This window comes from Mirounga leonina, unplaced genomic scaffold, assembly GCF_011800145.1.
Source record: "Mirounga leonina isolate KUSES-001 unplaced genomic scaffold, KU_Mleo_1.0 Mir_129, whole genome shotgun sequence".
In the NCBI taxonomy this organism is placed as follows: Eukaryota; Metazoa; Chordata; class Mammalia; order Carnivora; family Phocidae; genus Mirounga; species Mirounga leonina.
Window position 1 is genome coordinate 41510457 of NW_023270323.1, and position 27724 is coordinate 41538180.

General features: G+C 40.0%; 1 protein-coding gene and 1 long non-coding RNA gene across 2 annotated transcripts; both read right to left on the reverse strand.

Annotated features, from left to right (window-relative positions):
• Window positions 1-1253: 1253 nt before the first annotated feature.
• LOC118010244 (neutrophil gelatinase-associated lipocalin-like) lies at window positions 1254-2526 on the reverse strand. Its single transcript, XM_035004411.1, has one exon. The coding sequence runs from the start codon at window positions 1842-1844 to the stop codon at window positions 1455-1457; it is 390 nt and encodes a 129-aa protein (XP_034860302.1). The 5' UTR covers window positions 1845-2526; the 3' UTR covers window positions 1254-1454.
• A 2336-nt stretch (window positions 2527-4862) lies between these two features.
• Window positions 4863-27687, reverse strand: LOC118010246. Its single transcript, XR_004679156.1, has 3 exons — window positions 27617-27687; window positions 22785-22938; window positions 4863-4895 (listed from the first exon to the last, which is right to left on the reverse strand). It is a non-coding gene; the product is annotated as an uncharacterized LOC118010246 (long non-coding RNA).
• Between the last annotated feature and the right edge of the window lie 37 nt (window positions 27688-27724).

Sequence of the window (27724 nt, forward strand, 5' to 3'; positions counted from 1 at the left end):
AAGCCCTTGCTCCCCAAGCAAGGGTGAATGGGTTCCTTTTATTTAGGGTTAAGATGAATATTTAGAAAGGAGAGCCTTGTCATTGTATGTAGAGGCAGGCATAAAGTCAAGTTTGCACCTTAAGGACACATGCCTATAAATACATTGTATCGTCATGTAAATGAGGCTTGTGCTCTTCCTGGGGTGGGGATTTTAGTATTACAATGAGGTAAGGGTAGTGTCAGTCACTTCATGGGTCACTCCATGGGTCACTCCATGGTCCATCTGCTCAGGTGTGAGTCAGGAGTTAAGCTCAAACTGGTCTGAGTGGTCTGGGCTGCTGGAGCTCTTCATCTGGGCAGTTGTTATTGCTCAAGGTGTAGTTTCAGTTTCCTTCACAGGAGGCTAGTCAGGTCTTTTGCCAGAGTAAGAGATAAGGTGGAAAAAGAGCTTAAGGAAAAATGTGGGACAAAGGTCAGTGGGTACAAGCAGGTGAGCAGTAAAGGTCAGGTCTTGGGGTCTGGTTGGTGACAGTATCAGTTTTTGTCTTGGGGAGGGCAGGAGTTGAACCAGATAGATGGGCTTTTGTTGCTTAACAATTATTATCGTTCACACGATTCCTTTTTTTAAAAGATTTTATTTATTTATTTGAGAGACAGAGTGAGTGAGAGAGAGAGAGCACACACGAGGAGGGGCAGAGGGAGAGGGAGAAGCAGGCTCCCTTGCTGAGCAGGGAGCCCGATGTGGGGCTCAGTCTCAGGACACTGGGATCATGAGCTGAGCAGAAGGCAGACGCTTAACCCACTGAGCCACCCAGGCGCCCTGGAATATGCTACTCTTTAAAAAAGAAAAACCAACAAACATTACTGCATAGAAGTTGCCAAGATATCTCTCATAACATCCTACTTATGTAGGAAAGATGTTAGGGTTCGAAGCCGATGGCCAAGAAAGAAGGTGGTTTTATGAAAGCATGGGGCCAGGACTTGTGGGCTGAAAGAGCTGCACTGGGGTCATGAGGAGTGGCCCATTATATACTTTCAGGTTGGGAGGGTGATAGTGAAAGTCTCTATGGAATTATGGAAGCAAGGTTTCCATGACCTTGAGGGGGCTAGCTATTGTTGGGGAAAGGTCATTTATTACTGTCTAGTAAAACCTTAGTCATGAGACCTTTCAGATGTATATCAGTGTGTCATATGCTTGGCGGATGATTGCCAACCTGTATCTTGGGGGGTAGAGATAAAGGAAGTTTCCAAGGGAATTTTTTTTTTTTTGGGGGGGGCATGTGTTTATTTAGCAAGCAAGGAGGGGTTCCATCAGAAGGGCAGCCTGGGAAGCAGCTGGTGGGCTGTGTGGTGAGAAGGGTCTCCGGGCTCTCTCCTGGTGTCCGGGTCGGTGGAACAGCTGGGCGGTGCCCTGGGCAGAGGTCAGCGTGAGGGTGATGGGGTGGAGAGAGACGGGGGACACCGCATACTCATTCACTTATCATCGATGCACTGGTCAGTGGGGACAGGGAAGATGATGTGGTCATCGGTGAGGCCCAGGGATTTGGCAAAGCCGGTGAAGTATTCCTTCAGAGCAGTGGGCAGCTGCTTGGTCCTCCCATAGAGGGTGATCTTGAAGTACTCCTGGTTTTTGTAAACTTTCTTGAAGAACACCATGGCAAACTGGTTGTAGTTGGTGGTCATCACCTGCACGGTGTAGCTCTGCACTCCGACATAACGCTTAATGTTGCCTAGGGTGAATTGGCCAGGCAGGGAACTTGGGACAAAAGTTCTGATCCAGTGGTCGTAGCGCTGGTTCCTGATCAGGGTGGAGGTGACGTTGTAGCTGCGGTTGTCTTTCAGTTGGTAGGTGGTGGTGTACATCTTCAACTGGGCTCGTTTTTCTGTATTAATTGAATTCTCCAAGGGAATTTTTATATGTTAAAGTAACTTACAGGATCCTGGGGGTCGGGCTAAGTTTGCCTTCTGCTCTATTGACATTGAGTGAGGCAGCCAAGTTTCTAGAGGAATGTCACTCTGCCTGTTTCAGGGACTTGTCAGTGGGCTATAGGTAGTAAGAAAATTTAATTTTTCTTTTGCCTTTGTTTCCCACATCACTCTTAGTTCTGTGGATGACAGCTGGGATTTGTAACACCTGGTGCCTACTACTATGTCATTTGTTAAGAAATTTCTTTCCTGGAAGGATTAGACGAGTCACTACTTTGCATATCCATAATGAAATAGCTCATACCCTACTCTGTCTTGCTGAATGCTTGAATAGTAGGATGTATGTACAAAGATGACACACTACCTATCTTTCTTCCACCAGGGAGAACAAGGTAGCACAGCGTCCTTTTTAATGACTGTGAGAAGTAGAAAAATTACTTTCTCCCTAAGACGAGTTGGGTGAATCAAGCCAAGGTTTAAAATATCCTTGGTGAATTTTCCTCATTATGCAAACTGTTTTAAAGCAAAATTAAAGAACAATCTATTCATCATTACTAATACTTAAAAATTATACCCTTACTTCCCGGATTCTCCATAGATAGACATTTAACTTTCAGAGAGGTGGGGCAGAGAGAATCCCTGCCTTTTAATGCTCTCTTGCATGTTTATAAGTGATGCTTTCCTCATTTTTTACGATAATCTCTCTAGCCTGTACTAAGGACTGTTTTTGTTCTTAAACTATTGAGTTTTTTTTAAATATAAAATCATTACCTTTTTTTTTTTAAAGATTTTATTCATTTACTTGACAGATAGAGACACAGCGAGAGAGGGAACACAAGCAGGGGGAGTGGGAGATGAGAAGCAGGCCTCCCGCGGAGCAGGGAGCTTGATGTGGGGCTTGATCCCAGGACCCTGGGTCCATGACCTGAGCCAAAGGCAGACGCTTAACGACTGAGCCACCCAGGCGCCGCTATATAAAATCATTACTTTAAATTCAGTAAAACAGCTAACAAGGAGAGTTTTTAAAAAATAAATTTGAAAAGGTGATCATAGAAAGAATACATGCTAATTGTAGAATATGGAAAATATACCAAAAAAAGAACATAAAAATCTATAAGCATACCACCCAGAGGTAACACCTATTAATATTTTATATCATAATTTCAGTCTTTTTTCTAAGCATATATCTGTACATTTTAACCAAAGATGAAGTCATAAAGTCCATTGGTTTTATAAATTTATTTTTCCCTATTCTTTTTTGGTATGACATGTAAAATATGTCACTAAATATTCTTTTTCTTTAAGATTCTATTTATTTATTTGACAGAGGGAGAGAGAGATCACATGCAGGGGGAGTGACAGAGGGAGAGGGAGAAGTAGGCTCCCAGATGAGCAGGGAGCCCAATGAGGGACTCGATCCCAGGACTCTGGGATCATGACCTGAGCCACAGGCACACCTGTGCTACCCAGGTGCCCCACTAAATATTCTTCTAAAACATTATTATATCTGGGGTGCCTGGGTGGCTCAGCGTTAGGCGTCTGCCTTCGGCTCGGGTCATGATCCTGGGGTCCTGGGATCGAGCCCGGCATCGGGCTTCCTGCTCGGCGGGAAGCCTGCTTCTCCCTCTCCCACTCCCCCTGCTTGTGTTCCCTCTCTCGCTATGTATCTCTCTGTCAAATAAATAAATAAAATCTTTAAAAAAAAAAAAACATTATATCTAAGACATTCTTATATTTATACATATATAAAATATGCATAGTATTCTATCATAGGGTTGGGTCATAATATATGTAAATATACCAAATCATTTTTAATTTTTATATTATGAATTCTAATGGTGAAGCTCATTTTTTTTTTAAGATTTATTTATTTATTTGACAGAGAGAGAGAGCACAAGCAGAGGGGTTGGCAGGCAGAAGGAGAGGGAGAAGCAAACTCCCCACTGAGCGGGGAGACCAATGTGAGGCTCAATCCCAGGACCCCAGGACTATGACCTGAGCCAAAGGCAGACTCTAAACTGACTGAGCCACCCAGGAGCCCCAGTGAAGCTTATTCTTAATAACTTTCTATTTTAATTAATTAATTTATTTATTTAAAGATTTTATTTATTTGAGAGAGAGAGAGAGAATGAGCAGGGGGAGGGGCAGAGGCAGAGGGGGAAGCAGACTCCTCACTGAGCAGGGAGCCCAATGCAAGGCTCAATCCCAGGACCCTAGGATCATGACCTGAGCCAAAGGCAGTTGCTTAACTGAATGAGCCACCCAGGTGCCCCTTAATAACTTTTTACACATGTCCATGAATAGTTCTTTAGGATATAGCCCCAGTGATGTGGGAAACAAAAGCAAAAGAAATGTAGCTTAAATTGAAATCTCCTTATAGTTCGCAGCCCACTGACAGATACCTGATGCATGCAGAGCGTGACCTTCCTCAAGGAACTTGTGGCTGCCTTTAGTGCCTTAATGTTTAAAAGTAACTCTATCTTGGCAGCAGCTGGCCCCTCAAGGTCCTGAAAGTCTTGCTTCCAGATTCCTTGGAGACTTGCGCTATCCCTAATCCCCACCAATTGAAAAGTATACAATCAGTCACTCCTTACAATCCCAGTACAGCTCTTTCTGGCCACAGGTCCTGTCCCATGAGTAGGGAAGCGGGTAAGGTATAGACAGGAGAGATAGGAGGCCCCTGACTCTACACTAGGCTCCGAAACTATTCCTGGCAGGTGGAGATGCTGAGACAGAGCTGAACAAGAGATAAGGGAACAAACCAAGACAGCACAAGAATCTCAAGGCCACAAGCTTCCCAGTCAGTTCTCAACAAAAGCCTGCCCCTAAGAGCCCTCAGTGGCCACCCATTTGGGACCCCTCTCACTCTAGAGAGCTTTTTTCTTTCCTTTCTTCTCTTACCTTCACTTAAAAAACTTTCACTTCACTTCACCCTTTTGTGTCCGTGAGATTCATTCTTCGACTCCGTGAGACAAGAACCCTGCAATCCTGCAACACGAGGACAGAATTGCTCAATCAAACAGTACATAAATTTTTAGGACTTTTCATATTTCCCCTAAAATTTCCCTTGTTAAAACTTATGTAATTTATGCACTTCAAAGTATTTTAATCCTTATTTTTTACTTTCTTATACATAGAACTTTAAATTTGTTTGCCCTACTCTATAGATAATACCTGTCATGCTTAATGTTTTTCAATATCCAATTGACTACTTGATCCATTAGCATTCAGTTAGTATAGAGTTTTCCAATAGAAGTCTCCTCCATATACTAGATGATCATTTAATCTGAGAGCCATTTCCAACATTACATGAAGATGAAAAGTAAATTTAAAAACTTATCCATGAATTGCTTCAAAATATATCCAGGAAAATACTTTTTTGTTTTTTTCCACTAACTACCATATCATTGGAATATAAGTAAGAGATATAAAAATGGCAGTTTTGGGGGCACCTGGGTGGCTCAGTCAGTTAAGCAACTGCCTTCGCTTCAGGTCATGATCCCAGGGTCCTGGGATGGAGTCCCGCATCAGGCTCCCCGCTCAATGGAGAGACTGCTTCTGTCTTTCCCTCTGCTGCTCCCCCTGCTTGTACTCTCTCTTTCTCTGTCAAATAAATAATTAAATCTTTAAAAAATGGCAATTTTTGAACAGAAGTGTATCTTTACAGTGTAATATAAACATTTGGAAATTATTCCTAAAAATCATATAGACTATGCAACTATCATAGAAATTAAAAATATCTAGATAAATTCATAGATGACTCAACAATGACTGACTCTTAAATTTGAGATTAAGTATATACAATTATTTCATATAGCAACATTTTCCCATGAACTACATTCATCATAAATATTAGGTGGCCTAGTAATCTGATACCAAATGAAATTTATTATATTCTATTGTCCTTACATTCACTTATTCAACAAATATTGAGTGCCTATATGTGCCAGATTTTAAAGATTTTTAGTCTTTTTTTTCTATAAACAATCTTCCATTAGCAATTTCATATTCTAGAATTTCATATTCAAGAGTTTGGAATTTCATGATGCTTAAATTACAAAAGAATATCAAGAGTACTAAACCTTTGATATTTGTGGAGACATATATGATTGGTGAATGATTCTGGAGTCCTAGAAATGGCAATGGCTGGAGCTGGAGATTTTCTCTCTCTACAGTGGGGATACTACATCCAAACTCATCTTCCAGATATCGACCAGCTAGTGTCGTCAGCACTCCTCAAAACTGCTGGTAATTAAGCTCAGGCTGCACAAGCAGGCTGTTTGTCCCCACACCACTTTCAGGCTCACCTGCCTAAAGGGAGAGCAACAGAGGGTTGGGGGTGCTAGGCTAGAGGATACGACAAAGTAATTACAAGCATTTTGTTTTTCATTGCTTGCAGGTACATTTCCTTGAATGGACCTTGAAGAAATAACCTTTATTTATACATAAAATCCCACTCTCCTGTGGTAAGCCATTGTAGTGTTTTAATAACCTTCTATCTGTCATTGAATGTCTTCTGCTACATTATTATAGTGTCTCTGGCTAAAGTTGTAGTTTCTCGTTAATGTTACCACTGTGGTTAACCACGAAATAAAAGAATCTTTATATATTGTATATAACAATAATACGTTGGTTAAACTATTAGTTGTTTATTGAAAGCATTACAAATCATGTAGACTTCTATCATAGTATATCATAATATATTGGAATAAATATGAACAGGAATGAAATCATTTGTCTGTGTGTTCTCAGCATCTACCAGACTTGTAGCACATAAGAGATGCCCAATAAATGATTGTTGAATCAATGAGCTAAATTTAAAAAAATTTTAAATTATGATCATTTCCTAAGAATGTAAATGATTTGAAATATCTTGATTTTTGAAAAACCTCTGGATTAAAATACAGATCAAGATTTTCATATATATATTTATATATAAATATATATTATATATGTACTTATTTTATATAACATGATATATTATTATATAAAATAATATATTTTATTTATTTATTTATTCAAAGTAGGCTCCATGCCCAGTGTGGAGCCCAATGCAGAGCTTGAACTCACAACCCTGAAATCAAGACCTGAGCTAAGATCAAAAGTTGGATGCTTAACTGACTGAGCCACCCAGGCACCCCAAGACTTTAAGATATTTTAAGGAGAACTGTCCACATCTACAATATAAGGAGTTTGCCTGGATGGCCTCTCTTTCATCATCTATGAAAATATGTAATTCTACCATTTTATGACTCATTGGACTACAAATGCCCAAATCTTCAAAACTAGTTATTTTTCATGTTTAAATAGTTTCCTTTAAGAAAAACATAAAAAAAAAGACCCCAACAAACCCGGGATAGTTAGGCCAGACCTATATTGTCAATGGAAACAGAACTGAGTAGATTCAGACAGCAGAGCTGTGTGCCTAGTCTAAACAATCCTCACTCAAGATGACAGAATGCAGGCTATTTTTACATGCAGTAAGGATAATTTTTTAAAAAATGGCTTTATGCTTTAAACAGTTTTTTCACACTCCATATTGACTGTACACATGGCTTGAGATAAAATAGAATTAGAGTATGGTAGAAATACTACAGGAGCAGCTCATTGACAATCAACAACTTTGAAAGCTTGGATTGTAAAATCACAGAATTTGCCTGGAGAAAGAGGAAAAAATATAATCCAGTATCTAACAAAGTGCTCTTCAGCCTCTAGCCTGGAATTTTGTGTAGTTTCAGCAACGGCCCAAAAGAGTAGCAATTCAGATCAAAGTGAGTCCCACCAGGACTGTTCCAGTTTGAAGTATCTATTCTAAAATGGGGTAATCAATCCCTAGTCTGGAGTTCCTGAAACATCTCTGAGGAGATTGCGGGCAATTTTAGGGTCAACTACAGAATCTCAGTCTAGAGAGATCCCTTGATATTATGAACTCGGGCTGTGGAAAATCCAGTGGCAGTGTTTCCCAAAGTGTGATGGCTACTATAGTGAAAGGTAATACCATTTTCCTGCCCACCCCTCTGTGAATGTGTGACCACAGTGTCCTCTGGGCCCATGTTCTCCAATATGAGGTCATTAAGTATGTATGGCTACTGAATACCTGAAAGTGGCTAATCCAAATAGAGATGTACTGTAAGTGCAAGATATACACCAAATTTTGAAAGCTTAGTATAAAAAAAGAAACATGTAAAATATCTCACTAATAATTTTTATATGTATAAAAGATATTTTGGATAAATTGAGTTAAATAAGATACACACACACACACATACAAACACACAGAGGAATATTACTTAGCCATTAAAAAAATAATGAGATTTTGCCCTTTGTGATAACATGGATGGAGTTAGAGGATATTATGCTAAGTGAAATAAGTCAGGCAGAGAAAGACAAACAAATACCATATGGTTTCACTTATATGTGGAATCTAAAAAACAAAACAAATGAACAAACAAAAAACAGACTCTTAAAGACAGAAAACAGACTGGTGGTTGTCAAAGGGGAGGTCGAGGGGATGGGCAAAATAGAAAAAGGGAATTAAGAGGTACAAACTTCCAGTTATAAAATAAACAAATCACAGAGATGAAAAATATAGCACAGGGAATATAGTCAATAATACCGTAACAATGTCACATGGTAACAGATGGTGTCTACACTTATCATGGTGAGCTCTGAGTGAAATACAGAAATGCCAAATCAATATGTTGTACACCTGAACCTTACATACATTGTGTATTAATTACACTTTAATAAAGAAATAAGATATATTAACGTTAATTTTGCCTATTTCTTTTTACTTTTTTCAAAGTGGCCATTAGAACACTTTCCATTACGTGTGGCCTACATTTGTGGTGCACATTATATTTCTACTCAACAGTGCTGCTCTGGACAGATGGCACCTGAAAAAGCTCCTGTCCATCCCAACACTCCACTCTCACAGAATGCTGGGACTTGTGCGTGGAACCACCAGAGAAGGCTCAGGCTCAGGCAGAATGAAGATCTGTGTGATGGCCAATAGCCGGGGGCTGTGTGGGGAGCTCAGTGCTGGGTGCTGGGGTTGAGTCTGGGGTTGAAAGCAGATGAAAGAGGGAGAAAATAACAGATCTTTGCATTTTGTTTCCTTTAGTAGATTTATCTAAGCGAGCAAATTAAAAAATGTATTAGTACAGTTAGGTCTGTGGATGTGTGTATATGACAACTGATGTTTGTTTTTTTACATCAAGGTGACTGTTTACTTCAGATTCTTTGAATAAATATTATAATAATAATATTATTTGCTGGTTTTATTGTGAATTCTTAACTTTTCTATTTCATACAGCACAGGGTTCATATTCTCCATCATATCAGGAGATAGTTAGCTTTGGGTCTTTCAAGGAAGGAGAGAAGCCAACCAGGCTGCCCCATACTGTTTCTTCCCTAACATTATCTATACAGCAGTCATAGTCTCACATTGCTTTGCTATTAACACTTAATTAAAGTGCCTACATTTAGGACCTGTGAGAGGAGTCGGTAATATGTTAAGCCATCCTTTTGAATGTTTATATCAGCCCTTGAGGACTCCAGTTGCATTATTATGGAAAGATGTTCAAGAACTTTCCGTTTAAATGGGGTACAAGAATTCTACTGAAGACATTTTTTTTTTCTGTTAAAGTTCACAATGTAGAAAATTATGAAGGGCAGAAAAACAGCCTTAGGATGAAGCCAATTTTGAAAACAGAGTTGAGTTCATTGACCATCTTCTTCCACAAAGAGAAATTTATTTATTTGTTTACTCGCTTGGCAATTTGATGAGAGTCCCCCAGCTAGGTGCAAGGTGAAGGTATACAGTAGATGCTAATTTCATGAAATCTTGCAGGCAATTAAGAAGAAACCTCGGTATAATGTTATTTGTTAATTATAACTCAATAAAGAAAAAAAGAAGAGGAAATCTCACAGAGGACAATTTCTAGTATGTACCTGAAAATTTCAAAATGGAGAAATTCAAAATTAGCAAACGTGAAGAAATTTCTTTTAAAAGAGAAAGATGTTTGTTTTTATCTCTTAAAAAAGATCAAGAGGTCTGCTATCAATTCTAGCAGACTCCATAATAAGTAACAACAATGTGTCTGCCTGGCCAAATTTTCCTATGGGCTTTGTTCCACTATTGTTCAGAAGCCAAGAATTAAGTTGAACTGAAAAAGCCCAGCTTGTTTTTGGTCATCATATTGTGTTATCAATGTTATGAAGTAATATACAATGTTAGAAAAACAAAGTACAGAAAGAGGGAGTTCTTCATAACTGCTTTATTTCTTCTGTATTTAACTTTGTACTTGGGGAAAAGAGAACAGAAGACGCAAACATATTTCTTCTTTTTTTTAAACACATGTAGTACAAAATCCCCTTAATTTGGAACTAATTTGGCTGAGCACATCTGGGTAGAAACCTATGGGAGATGGTGGAGAACATGACTTCATCCCAGTTTCTTATACAACCAGTTGCAGCTATTTTTTTAAAAAAGATTTTATTTATTTATTTATTTATTTATTTATTTATTTATTTATTTATTTATTTATTTAAGAGAGAGAAAGAGAAGGCACAAGTGGGTCGGGGGAGGGCAAAAGGAGAGGGAGAAGCAGATTCCCCACTGAGCAGTGAGTCTAACTCAGGGCTGGATCCCAGGACCCGGAGATCATGACCTGAGCCCAAGGCAAATGCTTAACTGACTGAGCCACCCAGGCACCCCACCAGTTGCAGCTATCAATGAGTCCATGACCCCAGGGCATAAGACGTCATAGTCCTTATTTTTTTTAATTAAAATTCAATTAATTAACATATTGTATATTATTAGTTTCAGAGGTAGAGTTCAGTGATTCAGCAGTCTTCTATAACATTCAGTGCTCATTATATCACATGTGCTCCTTAATGTCCATCACCCAGTTACCCCATACCCCCACCCCTCCCTTCCAGCAACCCTCAGTTTGTTTCCTGAGTTTAAGAGTCTCTTATAGTTTGTCACCCTCTCTGACTTTGTCTTGTTTTATTCTTCCCTCCCTTCCCCCATGATCCTCTGTTTTGTCTCTTAAATTCCATATATGAGTGAAATCGTATGATAATTGTCTTTCTCTGACTGCCTTATTTCGTTTAGCATAATACCCTCTTGGTTCAATCCATATCGTTGCAAATGGCAAGATTCCATTTTTGATGGCTGCATAATATTCCATCACACCCCGCCCATCTTCTGTTTCCATTCATCTGTTGATGGACATCTGGGCTCTTTCCATAGTTTGGCTGTTGTGAACATTGCTGCTATAAACACTGGGGTGCAGGTGCCCCTTTGGATCACTATGTTTGTATCTTTGGGGTAAATACCCAGTAGTGCAATTGCTGGGTCAGAAGGTAGCTCTATTTTCAACTTTTTGAGGAACCTCCACACTGTTTTCCAGGGTGGCTGCACCAGCTTGCATTCCCACCAACAGTGCAGAGGGTTCCCCTTTCTCCGCATCCTCGCCAACATATGTCATTTCCTGACTTGTTAATTTTAGCCACTCTGATCTGTGTAAGGTGGTATCTCATTGTGGTTTTTATATTTCTCTGATGCCAAGTGATGTTGAACATTTTTTAACTTGTCTCTTGGCCATGTGGATGCCTTCTTTGGAGAAATGTCTGTTCATGTCTTCTGCCCATTTCTTGGTCGGATTATTTATCCTTTGGGTGTTGAGTCTGTTAAGTTCTTTATAGATTTTGGATACTAGCCCTTTATCTGATAAGACATTTGCAAATATCTCCTACCATTCTGTCGGTTGCCTTTTGGTTTTGTTGACTCATAGTCCTTACTTTTCTAAACCAAATGTCATCAGCTTTGAGCTCTCACCCATTTACCTGGCAGAAAATAAAATCTCTGTTATTATTTAAGCCCTTGTCCTCCCTTCCACAGAATCATACAAGAATCACAGGCTTACATTGTCCCAGGAACTTTGAGAGGGGGCCTAAACTTAGTCCTTGGACATTGACTTCATTCCCATTGTTGGTTCAAAGGACTGGAGGTAGAAAAATTCATATACACATCAAATATTGTCCATCATTTGTTGAGGGTTGCTGTATTGGTCTACTTGGGCTGACACAAAAATACCACAGACTGGGTGGCTTAAACAATAGAATTATATTTTCTCACAGCTCTGGAAGCTGGAAGTTTAACATCAAGGTGACAGCTGGTTTGGTCTCTCCTGAGGCCTCGGTCTTTGGCTTATACATGGTCACCCTCTTGCTGTATCTTCACCTGGTCTATTCTTTGTGCACACATACTCCTGGTGTTTCCTTCTCTTCTTATAAGGACACCAGTCCTGGGACACCTGGGTGGCTCAGTCGGTTAAGAATCTGCCTTTGGCTCAAGTCATGATCTTGGGATCCTGGGATCTAGCCCCACATCGGGCTCCTTGCTCAGTGGGGAGCCTGCTTCTCCCTCTCCCTCTGCCTGCCACTCCCCCTGCTTGTACTTTCTCTTTCTCCCTGACAAATAAATAAATAAAATCTTAAAAAAAAAAAAAAAAGACACCAGTCCTACTGGATTAAGACTGTACTTTTATGATTCATTACTTCCTTATAGGCCCAATCTCCAAATACAGTCACATTGGGGGTTAGGACTTCAACTTATGAATTTGGGGGGAGGGTGAGAAGACAAAATTCAGTCCATAACAGTTGTCCTTGAAGGGGTAACCAGAGCCACAGGGTAGAGAGCAAACTCATTAGTGTAAAGTGACTGGAAGTTCAGACTTGGATGAATTCAGAGGTAAGGAGGAAATGGTATGAACTGGGATTTCAGATTATTTTTGCTTTCACCTTCTTCCTTAATTCAAAGCTGCAGGTTATCTCTCCCTCTAAAATCCACCAGGTTAATCCTTTTCAATGGGCTAGAAACACAGCTGATCTTCACTTTCCTTCTGAGTGATGCTGTTTTTAAAGACACCTTTCTTTTCTCTCTTTTTCTTTCTTTCTTCCCTCCTTCCTTCCTTCCTTCCTTCCTTCCTTCTTTTCTCTCTTTCTCTCTCTCTCTCTCTCTCTCTCTTTCTCTGTCTTTCCTGGGATGGGTATCTTAGGCTAGGGTGGGAATTCATCAGACCTAAGACAAAGATTTTAATGCAAATGGTTTGTTTACGAGGGGATTCCAGACAGCACTCATAAGGAAAGAGACAAGGAAGGGAAAGAAGCGGTATTAGTGAACAGATTACCACAGAGGGTAACTGGGTCTCAGTCCTATTGGGATCCACTGGGAACATGACTCAGAGTTGTCCCATCCAAGGGCAGGAAAACTGGTATGTATCCTCCAGTTCTCATTCATCACTGGGTGGTGGCAGCTCCCTGAGGATTAACTGCCCTGGCATTTCTGGCCTGCTCCCTATAGAGGAGCCAAGAGAAAGCTTTCCGGCAGAAGGTGCCTGAGAATGACCTTGTCCTTGTAGGGGAAAGGTGAATGCGCAGGGGATATATGAGGGACACTGACAGCTACTACAGTGGGGTGAGGTAGGGAAGGGAGACTAACAGCCATTAGTTTGGAAGAGGGATGAACTAAGTAATTAATAGCATGAGGAGAACTGGCCCAGAGAAAGATTTTGTTTTATTTTAATTTTTTTTTTTTTAAGATTGGAAGGAGGGGGAGGGGCAAAGGGAGAGGGAGAGAGAATCTTAAGCAGGCTCCAGGCCTAGTCTGTAGTCCAATGCAGGGCTCGATCTCACGACCCTGAGAGCATGACCTGAGCAGAAATCAAGAGTTGGAAGCTTAACTGACTGCGCCACCCAGGCGCTCCTTATTTTTTAAAAATCAATAACTTATGCTGCAATATTAGCGGTATCTATCTGCATCTGCTTTATTATAGTTACTTTAAAAATATTCTATAATTCAGGGGTGCCTGGGTGGCTCAGTTGTTAAGCGTCTGCCTTCGGCTCAGGTCATGATCCCGGGGTCCTGGGATCGAGCCCTTCATCGGGCTCCCTGCTCGGCGGGAAGCCTGCTTCTCCCTCTCCCACTCCCACTCCCCCTGCTTGTGTTCCCTCTCTCACTGTGTCTCTCTGTCAGATAAATAAATAAAATCTTTAAAAAAATTATATAATTCAAACTTCATATTAATTATAATGGTTCTTCTTTGTTAGGTTTAAATCAATGTAATTTTAACATGTATTTTTCCCCCTCCATGGCTTTTTCATTTTGCAGGCACTAGGTAATGTTGTATGCCAGGGTCTAAAACTTAAATGTCTGCAGAATTTGGTGGTAACATCCATGGATGAAGTGAACTGGGAGTAATAAAATGGACTCTATTTTTTGTTTAAGATTTTATTTATTTATTTGAAAGAGAGAGAGAACACAACTACGAGGGAGAGGGAGAGGCAGAAGCAGACTCCTCGCTGAGCAGGGAGCCCAACATGGGGCTTGATCCCAGGACCCTGGGATCATGATCTGAGCCAAAGACAAATGCTTAACCATCTGAGCCACGCAGGCGCCCCTAAAATGGACTCTATTGAATAGAGAGTAGTGGACATTGTGATAAATGTGCAACAATGCTCTGCCTGAAGAGGGCAGCAGCTACTGATCCTCAGCCACTGTTGCAGAGTAGGAATGAGGATGTGATTTCAAGGAAAGTTGAGAAGCCTGAATATGCCAAGTTGTTTGATTATTAACATGGTGCTTAAGATCATAGACTCTGCAGCCAGGGGGCCTGAAGTTGAATCACATTCCTACCAATTATTAATTATGTAACCTTGGGCAAATTACTTATTCTCTGACCCTCAGGCTTTTCATCTCTTGAATGGGACTAATGACTGTCCTTACGTCAGAACCCAACACTTAAAACTAGAAATCGATGAGACTGCTTAACTCACACTCTAACTAAAGCCCATTATTCCTACTTTTCTTTTCTTTTCTTTTTTTTTTTTTAAAGATTTATTTATTTATTTATTTGAGAGAGAGAGAATGAGAAAGAGAGAACTCATGAGAGGGGATAGGGTCAGAGGACGAAGCAGACTCCCTGCCAAGCAGGGAGCCCGATGCGGGACTCAATCCAGGGACTCCAGGATCATGACCTGAGCCGAAGGCAGTCGCTTAACCGACTGAGCCACCCAGGCGCCCCCATTATTCCTACTTCTCATCACATTTTCTTGAGGCATTGATGAAGGTGTTTGGCAAAGATTGGAACATTCCAACTGGCAGGCCAGACACGCCCTGATAGCGACAGAATGGCTTCGAAGAGCCTGTCCCCTTCCCTGCCCATGATCACTGCTGAACACATAGCACTCCCCCCCCATGATCACCTGCTCGCCACGTGTTCTCCTGCATGTACCCCTTGAACCTCTCCCTATAAAACTCTAGGTGCCCATCTTGCAGGCAGACAGGTTAGTTGTTAAGGCTTGAATCTGCCTCCTCTGGCTCCTGGCACCCTGAATACATTTCTCCCTTTCTCTTTCCCAAATCCTCTTGAGTTATTGGCTTCTCTTGGGACAAGTTTATCCAAATTTGTTTGGCAATAGTGTTGGCAAACCTAGGGCGCCTGGGTGGCTCAGTTGGTTAAGCGACTGCCTTCGGCTCAGGTCATGATCCTGGAGTCCCTGGATCGAGTCCCATGTCGGGCTCCCTGCTCAGCGGGAAGCCTGCTTCTCCCTCTCCCACTCCCCCTGCTTGTGTTCCCTCTCTCGCTGTGTCTTTCTCTGTCAAATAAATGAATACAATCTTAAAAAAAAAAAAAAAAAAGCAGATTAGGGTTTGAGGACTTAAGGCTTAGATACCTATAAAAGAAAATCTGTAACCTAATTATATCTACATCAAAATATCTTACAAAAAGGAGGTGGTCGGCATAGATTTTAGAAAAGGAGTACTCGGGCGCCTGGGTGGCTCAGTTGGTTAAGCGACTGCCTTCGGCTCGGGTCATGATCCTGGAGTCCCGGGATCGAGTCCCGCGTCAGGCTCCCTGCTCGGCGGGGGGTCTCCTTCTGCCTCTGACCCTCCCCCCTCTCATGTGCTCTCTCTCATTCTCTCTCTCTCAAATAAAAAACAATAGTGTTGGCAAACCTAGCCAAAGCTATGCTTTCGCTTTGTCCAGTCCCCTAGGGATCCGAGCAGTAGGCAGCATTAGCACACCAGGGCTTACCTGTCTGTTGCTTGAGATCGGGAACATTTATATTGTTGGGATGGTGGGAAGGTTAAATGGATCAAGTGCTTAGAACCATACTTAGGATTAAATACTCAGTAATTGTGGGCTACTGTCATTATCAGCTGTTAATTAAGATTTTAATCCACCTTTTAATTTTGAGTTAATTATAGATTCACATGTAGTTATAAGACAAAACTATAGAGAGATCTCCTATTTCCCAGTTTCCCCCAATGGTAACATCTTGAAAAAACTATAATACAATATCACAAAGCAGAATTTTTTTTTTTTTTAAGATTTTTAAATTTATTTATTTGACAGAGAGCGCAAAAGCAGGGGGAGTGGCAGGCAGAGGCAGAGGGAGAAGCAGGTTTCCTGCTGGGCAGGGAGCCTGATGTGGGACTCCATCCCAGGACCCTGGGATCATGACCTGAGCCAAAGGTCTTAACCAGCTGAGCCACATAGGAGCCCCTACAAGCGGGATTCTGATGCTGATACAGTCAGGTTGACATTTCCATCTCCATGAAGATCCCTAGTATTGCCCTTTTATAGCCATACCCATGTTGTTCTGCCCCCATTCCCTTCTTAATACCTAGTAACCACTAATCTCTTCTCCATTTCTATAACTTTGTTATTTCTAGAATGTTATATAAATGGAATCATATAGTATGTAACCATTTTTATTGGCTCTTTTCCCTCAGTATAATTCTCTGGAGATTTATGCAGATTGTTGGGTGTGTCAAATGAGTGTATAATTTGTTTCTTTTTGTTGCTGAGTAGTTGGTATAATATACTACAGTTTAACTGTTCACCCATTGAAGGACATATGGGTTTTCCCAGGTTTTGACTATTATAAAGAAAACTACTGTAAACTTTGAATATAGGTTTTTGTGTGAACTTAAGCTTTTGTTTCTCCAGGACAAATGCCTAAGTACAATTGCTGGGTCATATGATAGTTATATGTTTGGTTTTTAAAGAAACTGCCAAACCATTTTCCTGAGTAGCTGTATCATTTTACATTCCCACCAGCAATGTATGAATGATCAAATTTCTCTACATCCTTACTTGCATTTGATGTTGTCAGTATGTTTTATTTCAGCCATTCTGATAGTTGTTTAGTGATACCTCATTATAATTTTAATTTGCACTTACCAAGCATTTAATCATGTTGAAGATCTTTTCACGTATTAATTTGCTTATCTCTATGTGCTCTTTGGTGAAATGTAGCTTCATGTCTTTTGCCCATTTTTCTAATTGGATTGTTTGGTTTTTTGCTGTTGAGTTTTTAGAGATCTGTATATAGCCTAGATACTAGTCTTTATCAGATATACAGTTGGCACATATTTTCTCCCAGTATATAGCTTGTCTTTTCATGCTCTTAACAGGGACTTTCACAAAGCCAAAGTTTTATTTAATTGAGATATAATTCGCATAACCTAAATTCACCATTTTAAAGTGTAGACTTCAAGGACGCCTGGGTAGCTCAGTTGGTCAAGTGTCTGCCTTCGGCTCACGTCATGATCCCGGAGTCCCGGGATCGAGTAGTCCCACGTTGGGCTCCCTACTCAGCAGGGAGCCTGCTTCTCCCTCTCTCTCTGCTCCTCCCCCTGCTCATGTGTGTGCGCTCTCAAATAAATAAATGAAATCTTTAAAAAAAAAGTGTAGACTTCAGGTTTTTAAAAAATTTTTATATACTATGTTTTATCACCATCACAACCACCTAATTCCCCAACATTTCCATCACCCCCAAAAGAAACTCTATACCTATTAGCAGTTTGTCCTAAATTCCCTCCCTACCTCTATCTCCTGGCAACCGGTAACCTACTTTCTGTCTCTATGGATTTTCCTATGCTGGACATTTCATATAAATGAAATGAGTGCAGCATGTGGCCTTTTGTGTCTGACTTCTTTCACTTAGCATGTTTTCAAGGTCCATCATGTTGTAGCATGTATCAGTACTTCACTTCTTTTAATGGTGGAATAATATTCCACTGTATATGTATGTCAACTGATGGAAATTTTGGTAGTCTTCACTTTTTAGCTATTTGAATAATGCTGCTTTGAACATTTGTAGACAAGTATTTAAGTACCTGTTCTCAGTTCTTTGGGGGTATATACCTAGGAGTGGAACTGCTGGGTCATAATTATGTGTTTAACTTTTTGAGGAACTGCAAAATGTTTTCTACAGTGCAAGTTTTTGTCTCTGTTTTTTTCAAATACTGAAGCAGTCTTGCATTTCTGCAACAAACCCCATTTGGTCATAGTATGTAATTCTTTTTAACTGAGTTCTATTTGCTATTTTGTTAAAATATTTATGTCTATATTCATGAGGGATAATGGTCTGCGGTTTTCCTTTTTGGTATTGTTTTTCTCTGGTTTTGGCATTAGGGTAATACTAGCTTTAAAAATGAATAGGGAGGGGCGCCTGGGTGGCTCAGTTGGTTAAGCGACTGCCTTCGGCTCAGGTCATGATCCTGGAGTCCCGGGATCGAGTCCCGCATCGGGCTCCCTGCTCAGCAGGGAGTCTGCTTCTCCCTCTGACCCTCCCCCCTCTTGTGCTCGCTCTCATTCTCTCTCTCAAATAAATAAATAAAATCTTTTAAAAAAAATGAATAGGGAATTGTCCTTTCTTCTTCTATTTTCTGGTAGAGATTGTGAAGAATTAGTGTTTATTCTTTAAGCATTAGAATTTTCCAGCAAAACCATTGGTCTGAAGATTTCTATTTGGGGAATTTTAAAATTACATCTTCAATCCTTAATCGTTATAGGTTTTCCCACTTATTTTATATTAGGTGAGTTGTAGTAATTTGTACTTTTTAATGGTGGTCTATTTCATCTAAATTGTCAAATTTATGTTTGTCGAAAAACATCTGTAATTATGTAATGGTGATGGAAGTTAATTAGACTTTTTGTGGTGATCATTTCACAATATATACGAATATCGAGTCATTATGTTGTATAACTGAAACCAATATAATGTTATATGGCAATTATATTTCAATTAAAAAATTATATGTATAGAGTTGTTTGTAATATTCCTTCATCATCTTTTTGATGTTGGAGTGGTCTGTAACAATACTCCTGTTTCATTCCTGATATTGGTATCTTGAGTCTTCTTTCTTTTTATCTTTGTGTCTTCCTAGGTGTTTATCAATTTTATTCATCTTTCTAAAGAACCAGCTTTTTCATTGATTTTCTCTGTTTTTTGGTTTTCAATTGCATTGATTTCTGCTTTTAGTTTTGTTTCCTTTTGTTTGCTTTGGATTTACATTGCTCTTCCTTTTCTCAGTTTCTAAAAGGGGAGCATAGATAATTGATTTGAGCATAGATTATTTGTTTGAGAGATATTGATTATTGATTTGAGAATTCTCTTTTCTACTGTATGCATTTATTGCTATAAATTTATCTCTCAATACTGTTAGCTGTGTCCCACAAATTTTGATGTTATTCCACTTAGTTTATTTTTTTATTTTCCCTTATGATTTCCTCTTTGATACATGAATTCTTCATAAATACAATGTTTAGTTTCCAAGCATTGGTTTGGAGATTTGCCTGGTATCTTTCTGACATTGATTTCTGATTTAATTTTATTTTGATCAGAGAACATATTCTGTATGAATTCTATTATTTTAAATTTGCTGGAGTTTGTTTTATGGCCCAGGATATGATCTATCTTGGTATATATTCCATGTGTATTCCACTATTGGGTAGAGTATCCTCCAAGTGTCAATTAGATTCTCTCAGCTCATGGTATTGTTGGGAGTTTTTCTATATCCTTGCTAGCTTTCTACTTGTTCTATTAACTGTTGAGAAAGTGATATCTTTACAATTCTATTTCACTATAAATACAGTAATTTTGAGTATATATCTCCTTGTATAGCTTCTTTAGTCAGTGCTCTAGGTTTGACAACTTCTATAGGTGCCATCATGTTATCAGTGTGAAGAAAATGTAGAAACTTTAGCTCCCCTTACAAACATGTATCCTCTTTTATTTGCAATTGTCCTAAATACTTCTTTCATATACTTTTAGAACCACTTGGATAATGTTATCATCTTTGCTTCAACTATCCATTGTAATTTAGAAAAAGGAAGAGAAGAGGGAAAGTCTATTGCACTTACCAATATTTTTACTTACTGTGCTCTCTCTTCACTGATGGAATAATTCCAAGATTCCCTTTTTTCCCCAATTCCATTCTGTTTGGAGAACTTCCGTTAGCCATTCTTTTAGGGTAGGTTGGCTGATGACAAATTATCTTAATTTGTTGTCTTAATTGACTTGGTTTCTCCTTCATTTTTGAAGAATATTTTTGCTGGGTATAGGATTGTGGGCTGGCTGGCCATTATTTTACTTTAGCACTCAAAACTGTTGTGCTACTTCCTTCTGCGTGGTTTCTGAATTCGAACTGTATTCCTACCATAGGTAAGATGTTATGACTCTCCCACTGTTTTTAAGATTTTTTTTCTCTGTGTTTAGTTTCAAGAAGTTTGACTACAATGTGTCTTAGTGTGGATTTCTTTGCCTTTATCCTGCATGAAGTTTGCTTAACTTCTTGATCTGTAGGTTTACAGATTTTGTAAAATATGGAGTTTTCAGCTATTATTTTTTGAGTCCTTTTCCAGCCCTGTTCTTTCTCCTCTTCTAATACTCTGAAGACACAAATGGAAGATCCTTTGTTATATTCCCATAGGATTTTTCATGGATTTGCTTTGTTTTGTTCCTGTTTGTTCAGATTGAGTAACTTCTATTGCTCTTTCCAGTTCACTAATTTCCTATGGCTCAGGCATTCTGCTGAAGCCCATCCTTGGGCTTTTATAACCCCGTCCTTGGGGTTATAAAATTTTAGTTTTTGTATTTTCAGTTCTAAAATTCTCACTTGGTTAACTTTTAGGTCTTCTACTTTTTTACTGAGACTTTCTATTTCTTTGCTGAGATTTTCTATTTTTTAAAAAATCTGTTTCAAAGGTGTTTGTAACTGCTCGTTGAATCAGTTTAATGATGGTTGCTTTAAAATCTTTGTCACCTAATTCTAACTTCTCTGTGATCTTGGTGTTGGTGTCTCTTCATTACCTTTTTTTTCATTCAATTTGAGATCTTGTTTCTTGATATAGCAAGTTATTTTTGATTGAAACCAGGACATTTGGGGAATTACGTTATGAAGATTCTTGATTGTATTTAATCCTTGTTTTAACTGACTTCTTCTCACACTACTTTGGCAGAGGAAGGTGGGGGGCAATGTCTCTACCATCTGCCAGTTGGAGTTAGAAGTTCAGGTTTCCCACTTTGCCTCCATTGACAATCAAGGGAGGTGCTCCCTATTCCTGCTGGTGGGGTTGGGAGTTCCAGCTCTTTCCCAGGTTTTCAGTGATGCTTCCCTGGCTGAGGGGGATAGGAATTTCCTGGTACTGCTTCCTACGTGACCTCCAATGACATTACAGTGTGGGTATGTGTGTGGCCTCAATAATTGGTTTTATATTCTTGTTTGAATTTATTGTGTAAATCTATTTTGGTTTTAAATATGTATAAAATGCTATAAACTTAAGTAATACATAACTAGTTTTATATTTATATATAGTTAACTGACTAAGGATGAAAATGTTTTATTTAAAAGGGCTTTACACTCTTGGTTTTGGCTCCGGTCGAGATCTCAGAGTCATGAGATTGAGCTCTGCGCTGGGCTCTGCACTCAGAACAGTCTGCTTGAGTTTTTCTCTCTCCCTCTCCCTCTGCCCTGCCTGCTCATGTTCTCTCTCTCTCTTTTTCTCTAAAATCAATCAATCAATCAATCTTTTTTTTTTTTTTCTTAAAGGGCTTTATACTTTACACCAGTTTGAGAAACACTGATATGGGTGACTATAAGGCCTGATGCCCAAATCATGAGTCTCTGGAGATATTCATATTTCTGTCTAGGTTCTCTCACCTATATGAAAAGACAGAAGGAGCTGGGGCCCTGACACTATGGACATCATGTCAGTCTGACGTAGACAGCTTATAGATAAGAAAAAATAAACTCTTATTAAGGGCTCTATTAGTTTCCTATTGCTGTTGGAACATAGTACCACAAACTTACTGGCTTACAACAACACAAATGTGTTCTTTTACTGTTTTGCAGGTCAGAAGTCCAAAATCAGTTTCACTGGGCTAACAGCCAGTTGTCAGCAGGGCTGGTTGCCTCTGGAGGCTTCAGGGCAGAATCTGTTTCCTTGCCTTTGCCAGCTTCTAGAAGCTGCCAGTGTAGCATCTTCAAATCTCTTTCTTGCTCTCTGTCTGTCCTCTGCTTCTCTTATCACCTCTTCTTCTCTGACTCTGAAGCTCCTGCCTCCCTCTTGTAGGACCCTTGTGATTACACTGGGCTCACCTGGATAGTCCATGATAATCTCCCCATCTCAAGATCCTTCACCTACTTACATCTACAAAGTCTTTTTATCATATAAGTTAACATATTCCTGGTTCCAGGGATTTAATAGTTGGACATCTTTGGGGACCATTATTTACCTACCAAGAGGGGATGTTGTTAACTTGCAACTAAATCAGATTTTATTTTATTTTATTTTTTTTAAAGATTTTATTTATTTATTTGACAGAGAGAGACACAGCAAGAGAGGGAACACAAGCAGGGGGAGTGGGAGAGGGAGAAGCAGGCTTCCCGCAGAGCAGGGAGCCTGATGCGGGACTTGATCCCAGGACCCTGGGATCATGACCCGAGCTGAAGGCAGTCTCCCAACCAACTGAGCCACCCAGGCGCCCTAAATCAGATTTTAAATGACTAACCTTTTCACTAGAAGGTAAGCTCCACCATAATGGGGATTTTTTTTCAGGATTGTTCATCAGTGTTTTTGGTTTTCTGCTAATGCAGTGATGGTCACATTTTCATGACTGTCACTGTTGAAAAGGCAGCTTCAAAAAGTCCTGGGTGTAGAGCATCCTAGGCAGAAGGAACAGCAAGTACAAGTACAACATCAGGCCAGAATATACTTTTTATTCATAGTAATAATAATGAATATAACATCTGTTGTGACATACCTCATTTTATCTCAATTCTCATAAACTATCAAGTTGTTGATATAGTGCACCCATGTGAAACACTATTTATATCTTAATCCAAAACATAAACTGGTCAAACCCAGAGGGTTTCACTCAGTAGGTTTCTCACCTTTGTATCTCTCTCTTCTGAGTGTAATCTGGTTTTACCTCTGTGCCTTCTTTTCTGACTTTTGCAATTTAAAAAGTTTTTGATTACTATTAAATCAACATAAAAACATTATACAAGGAGATATTAAAAAACAAAACAAAACATGGGGCACCTGGGTGGCTCAGTTGGTTAACTGTCTGTTGATTTGGGCTCAGGTCATGATCTCAGGGTCCTGAGAGCAAGCCCTGCATCAGGCTCTACGCTCAACAAGGAGTTGGCTTGAGATTTTCTCTCTCTCTCTTCCTCTGCCCCTCCTCCTCCTCATGGGGCAAAGAAAGAGGGCAGGCAGGCATGCTCTCTAAAATAAATAAATAAATCTTGGGGTGCCTGGGTGGCTCAGTTGTTAAGCATCTGCCTTTGGCTCAGGTCATGGTCCCAGGGTCCTGGGATCGAGCCCCGCATCGGGCTCCCTGCTCAGCCAGAAGCCTGCTTCTCCCTCCCCCGCTCCCCCTACTTGTGTTCCCTCCCTCACTGTGTCTCTCTCTATCAAATAAATAAATAAAATCTTTAAAAAAAAAATAAATCTTAAAAAAAAATAAACACACAACAAAACCCATGATCTACAATTCAAACATGATTTTCTCTGCCAGATTTGAGTTGGTAAATGTGCAAACTCTAGAGTCATACTGCTTTATATTTACATCCTAGCTTTGCCACTCACTAACAGTGTGACTTTGGGCAAATTACTCAGATCTTCTCAGTTTCAGTTTCCTTATTAGCAAAACAAAAATAACAACTGTACCTTCCTCACACAGCTGTTGTGAAAATTAGATGAATTAAACTAATGTACTGGAAACAGAGGCTGGTACATAGCAACCCCCTCAATAACTACTAATCACTATTCTTATTTTCAACCCAACAATTTTCTTCCCACACGATTTGTATTCAGTTGCAATCACAGGATACATAAAGCATTGTGTTCTACTTTTTTCACTCAATGTTCATGTTTTTCTCTACATTCCTATTTTATTAACCTATATATTATTTTTAGTGACAGCCTGACATTCCATGCTATTGATAAGTTTTGCTTAGATATTTCCTTGTTATTGAGCATTTGATTATTATATTATTATTAGTGATGATCTTATAAACATACTTTGTATCTGATGCTTTTTCTTTCTTTTGAATGATTTATTTAGCAACTGTTCCTGGAATATAATTCTTGATTTTATGTCCAACATTTAAAAGTCCTTCCTACAGGGGGCGCCTGGCTGGCTCAGTGGGTAGAGTGTACAACTTTTGATTTCAGGGTTGTGAGTTCAATCCCCATGATGGATGTGGTGCATACTTTAAAAAAGCAAATAAACAAAAAACCTCTTTCTTTCCTTCTGTGTAGTTCCAAAGAAGCAACTACTTTCAGTACGTGATGGAAAGAGAAGCAGATATATCATACCACCACAGTGAAGTCATTTTCTCTTAGGAACAGACTGTTGATAAAAGACTGATAAGGTCTATACTATTTTCATCACTGTCATCATTCATTCATTCAACAAACATGTAGTATTCAGGCAGGATGGGTCAGGTCTTTTTTGAGTAGGAAGGAAGTTATAAAAGAAAGCCAGAGATTAAAAAAAAAAAAGTGTGATGAGCTCTAAATACAAACATCATTTTATTTATAAACCTCCCATGTTGATTCCGTGTGTCTTTTAATGCACAATGTGGAATCTATGTGCAAGTTAAAAAGAAGCATTTTCGTCTCTCAAGGAACTAACGTTATGTCAACCTGATACTGCCCATCTAAACATACGAATTTTATAGAAGCCATGGGGATATCTTGTAAGAAGGGAGTCCCTGTCTCCGAGAAGTCTACATAAATGCCTTTTTTCCTGTGCCTCAATATTATTTTAAAATAAAGAAGACAGTAATAATACAGTTGAAATCTTCTCTTTGAAGGCAGAAGGAGAAATCGTTTTAAGTCCAGCATGACCACATTCCTTCTTTTGATGAGGACCCAGTGTAAAAACTGAGTTATATAGGCCTAAACTGTATTCTGTTTTCTACTAAAGATACTGAACTTTTCACATAAGAAATAATAAAGATTAAATGGTTTTTTTAGACCACCACATCCTGAGTTCAGTTTTACACCTTTTCATCTGTGTAGCTGAAGTTCTATAAAAAAGTCTCTCTTGCTATCTTTATCTCTGTCCCTCTTCTTATCAACACTCTGCTGAAAACAATTGCCAGTACTCTATGCTACATGCTTTGGGGATGATACACCTGTAGCAACCACCTACCTACATTGATAACGTAATGAATGTCTTCTTTAGGACACAGTATAACATTATGGAAACTACCTCAATTATCACTGATAATGACTTCTGTTATCTAGGTATTTTGTTTACAGTTCTCTCTGGTTTTCTTGAGAACTAACAGGGATAATATAGATATTTTCCTCTCTTTTAGGTTTAAAACTTTACGAAGGGGTAATATGAGGGTTTGGGTTTGCCGCCTTTCAGTCAGACTTCATCAACTTTGAGAACCTCATTTCCATTAAGCCAGAAACTGGAGCCACCAGAGTCACCCAACAAGCACAGGCAAAGTGAATTGGAAATCGGTTCTTTTAACCACCATAGTATCAGTTAACCCTTTAAGACAGTGGCTCTCCTCCCTTTTTGGGATCAGCTGATTTGATGGAAGTGTTAAGTCCTCTCACTTATGATATGAGCATTTTTCTTTTTTTTAATTAATTTTATTTTATTATGTTATTTTTTTTAAGATTATTTATTTATTTATTTGAGAGAGAGAATGAGAGAGAGAGCACATGAGAGGAGGGAGGGTCAGAGGGAGAAGCAGACTCCCTGCTGAGCAGGGATCCTGATGTGGGACTCGATCCCGGGACTCCAGGATCATGACCTGAGCCGAAGGCAGTCGCTTAACCAACTGAGCCACCCAGGCGCCCCTTATTATGTTATGTTAATCACTATACATTACATCATTAGTTTTTGATGTGGTGTTCCATGATTCATTGTTTGCGTATAACACCCAGTGATGAGCGTTTTTCTTGGGAGAAAACCAACTTTATTACCATAATAAATAATTATAACTCTCTATGTACACACATTTTTTTTTTGGCATATAATTTCACTTCTGCTCCCTCAAAGAACACCTGCCCGGAGGGAAATCATGTCAACCAGTCAACAGTAGTTTCTGAATGGGATAAGAGGCAAGGAGAGATGGGGGCCAGGAAGAGACAGTAGATGACAAAAGAGAATTTTACTAGATTCATTTTGAGTACGGGTCATTATCCTCAAGGCCCCCCCACCAGAGTGTGAGACGATTTGGCATCAGAAGGCCTTGGTTCAATTCTGTGCCATCTTCCCATCCACCACCCCCCCCTTTTCCTACCTAATGACTTAGGCAAGTCATTAGACTTCCCAACCCTTAGGGTCCGCCCCGCCTCTGTAAAACGGAACCTTGTCAGACTTCTCAGGGTTATTGCATGGTCAAAGGAGAGATAATGTATGTTGTAAAGTCCCGAACAAGCATGAACTATAATAATTATTAATGGACTTGCCATTCCCTTAGCTTCATCTTCAGGTTGTCCTCTCATTAAGTGCTCAAGCTCCACTGTCACCTTCTCAGAGAAGTGTCCAGGATCCCTCCCCCCATCACACTCAAAGCCACCACGCTGCTTTCTTATAGTCCAGACACTTCTCACACGTGCAGTGGTTTCATTTTGTACTTGCTTACTGTCTTTCTCCCCAGGCTAGAATAAAAGCTCTTTGAGGCCAGAGCCCTTGTCTTGTTTTCCCCAGGCCTGTAAAGAGTTCACCGCACACGGTGGACACGCAGATTCTGGTGAGTCAGGATAGCAGTGGCTTAGAGGGCCGACCGACTCCAGGGGAGGACTACCTGGATTGAAATCCCAGTTTTTCAATTCACTAAGTCGGGTGACATTAGTTAGATTGGTTATTTAACTTCTCTGTGCCTCACTTTCACCACAGGTAAAATGGGGGTTTCTGATATAACGTATACTTTGTATAAATGTGAATACCTGTAAAGTTCCGAAACAGTGCCTGGCACATAGTAAGTCTTACACAAGTGCTGTTTTCTACTCTTCCGTGAGTGAAGTGTTAATACATTAATAGCGAATGCACGTGACCCTATAAGTGTACCAGATATGCTCCGATGCCTCAGGTTTGACAGAAAAAGACTTACTCTTTTCATAAAACTCTTGTTTCGCTCCACTGCACCGTGTCATCCCGCCTGACCCGCCACCGCTCAGCGGAAGGGGAGGTGCGGCCCCTAGTTCCGACAGAGTGCCCAGTCACCCACAGGTGGCACTGCTCGGGGTTCTCCCGGCCCGGGGATGTCCCAGACCTCGCGGGGCGGTTCTCCTGGGGTAGGAAGCCTGGGCCTAGGGAGTCCCAGCCCCGCGTTCGGGAACCCAAGGGACGCTCCTGCGACTCACCTGAAACTCCAGCTGGGTGGCGGCAGCCGGGACGCGCGTGCAACCCGCACGGCTGCGCTCGCGGGAACGGGTTGCTGCGGGCAGAAGCGAGCGGGGGCGGAGCGAGTG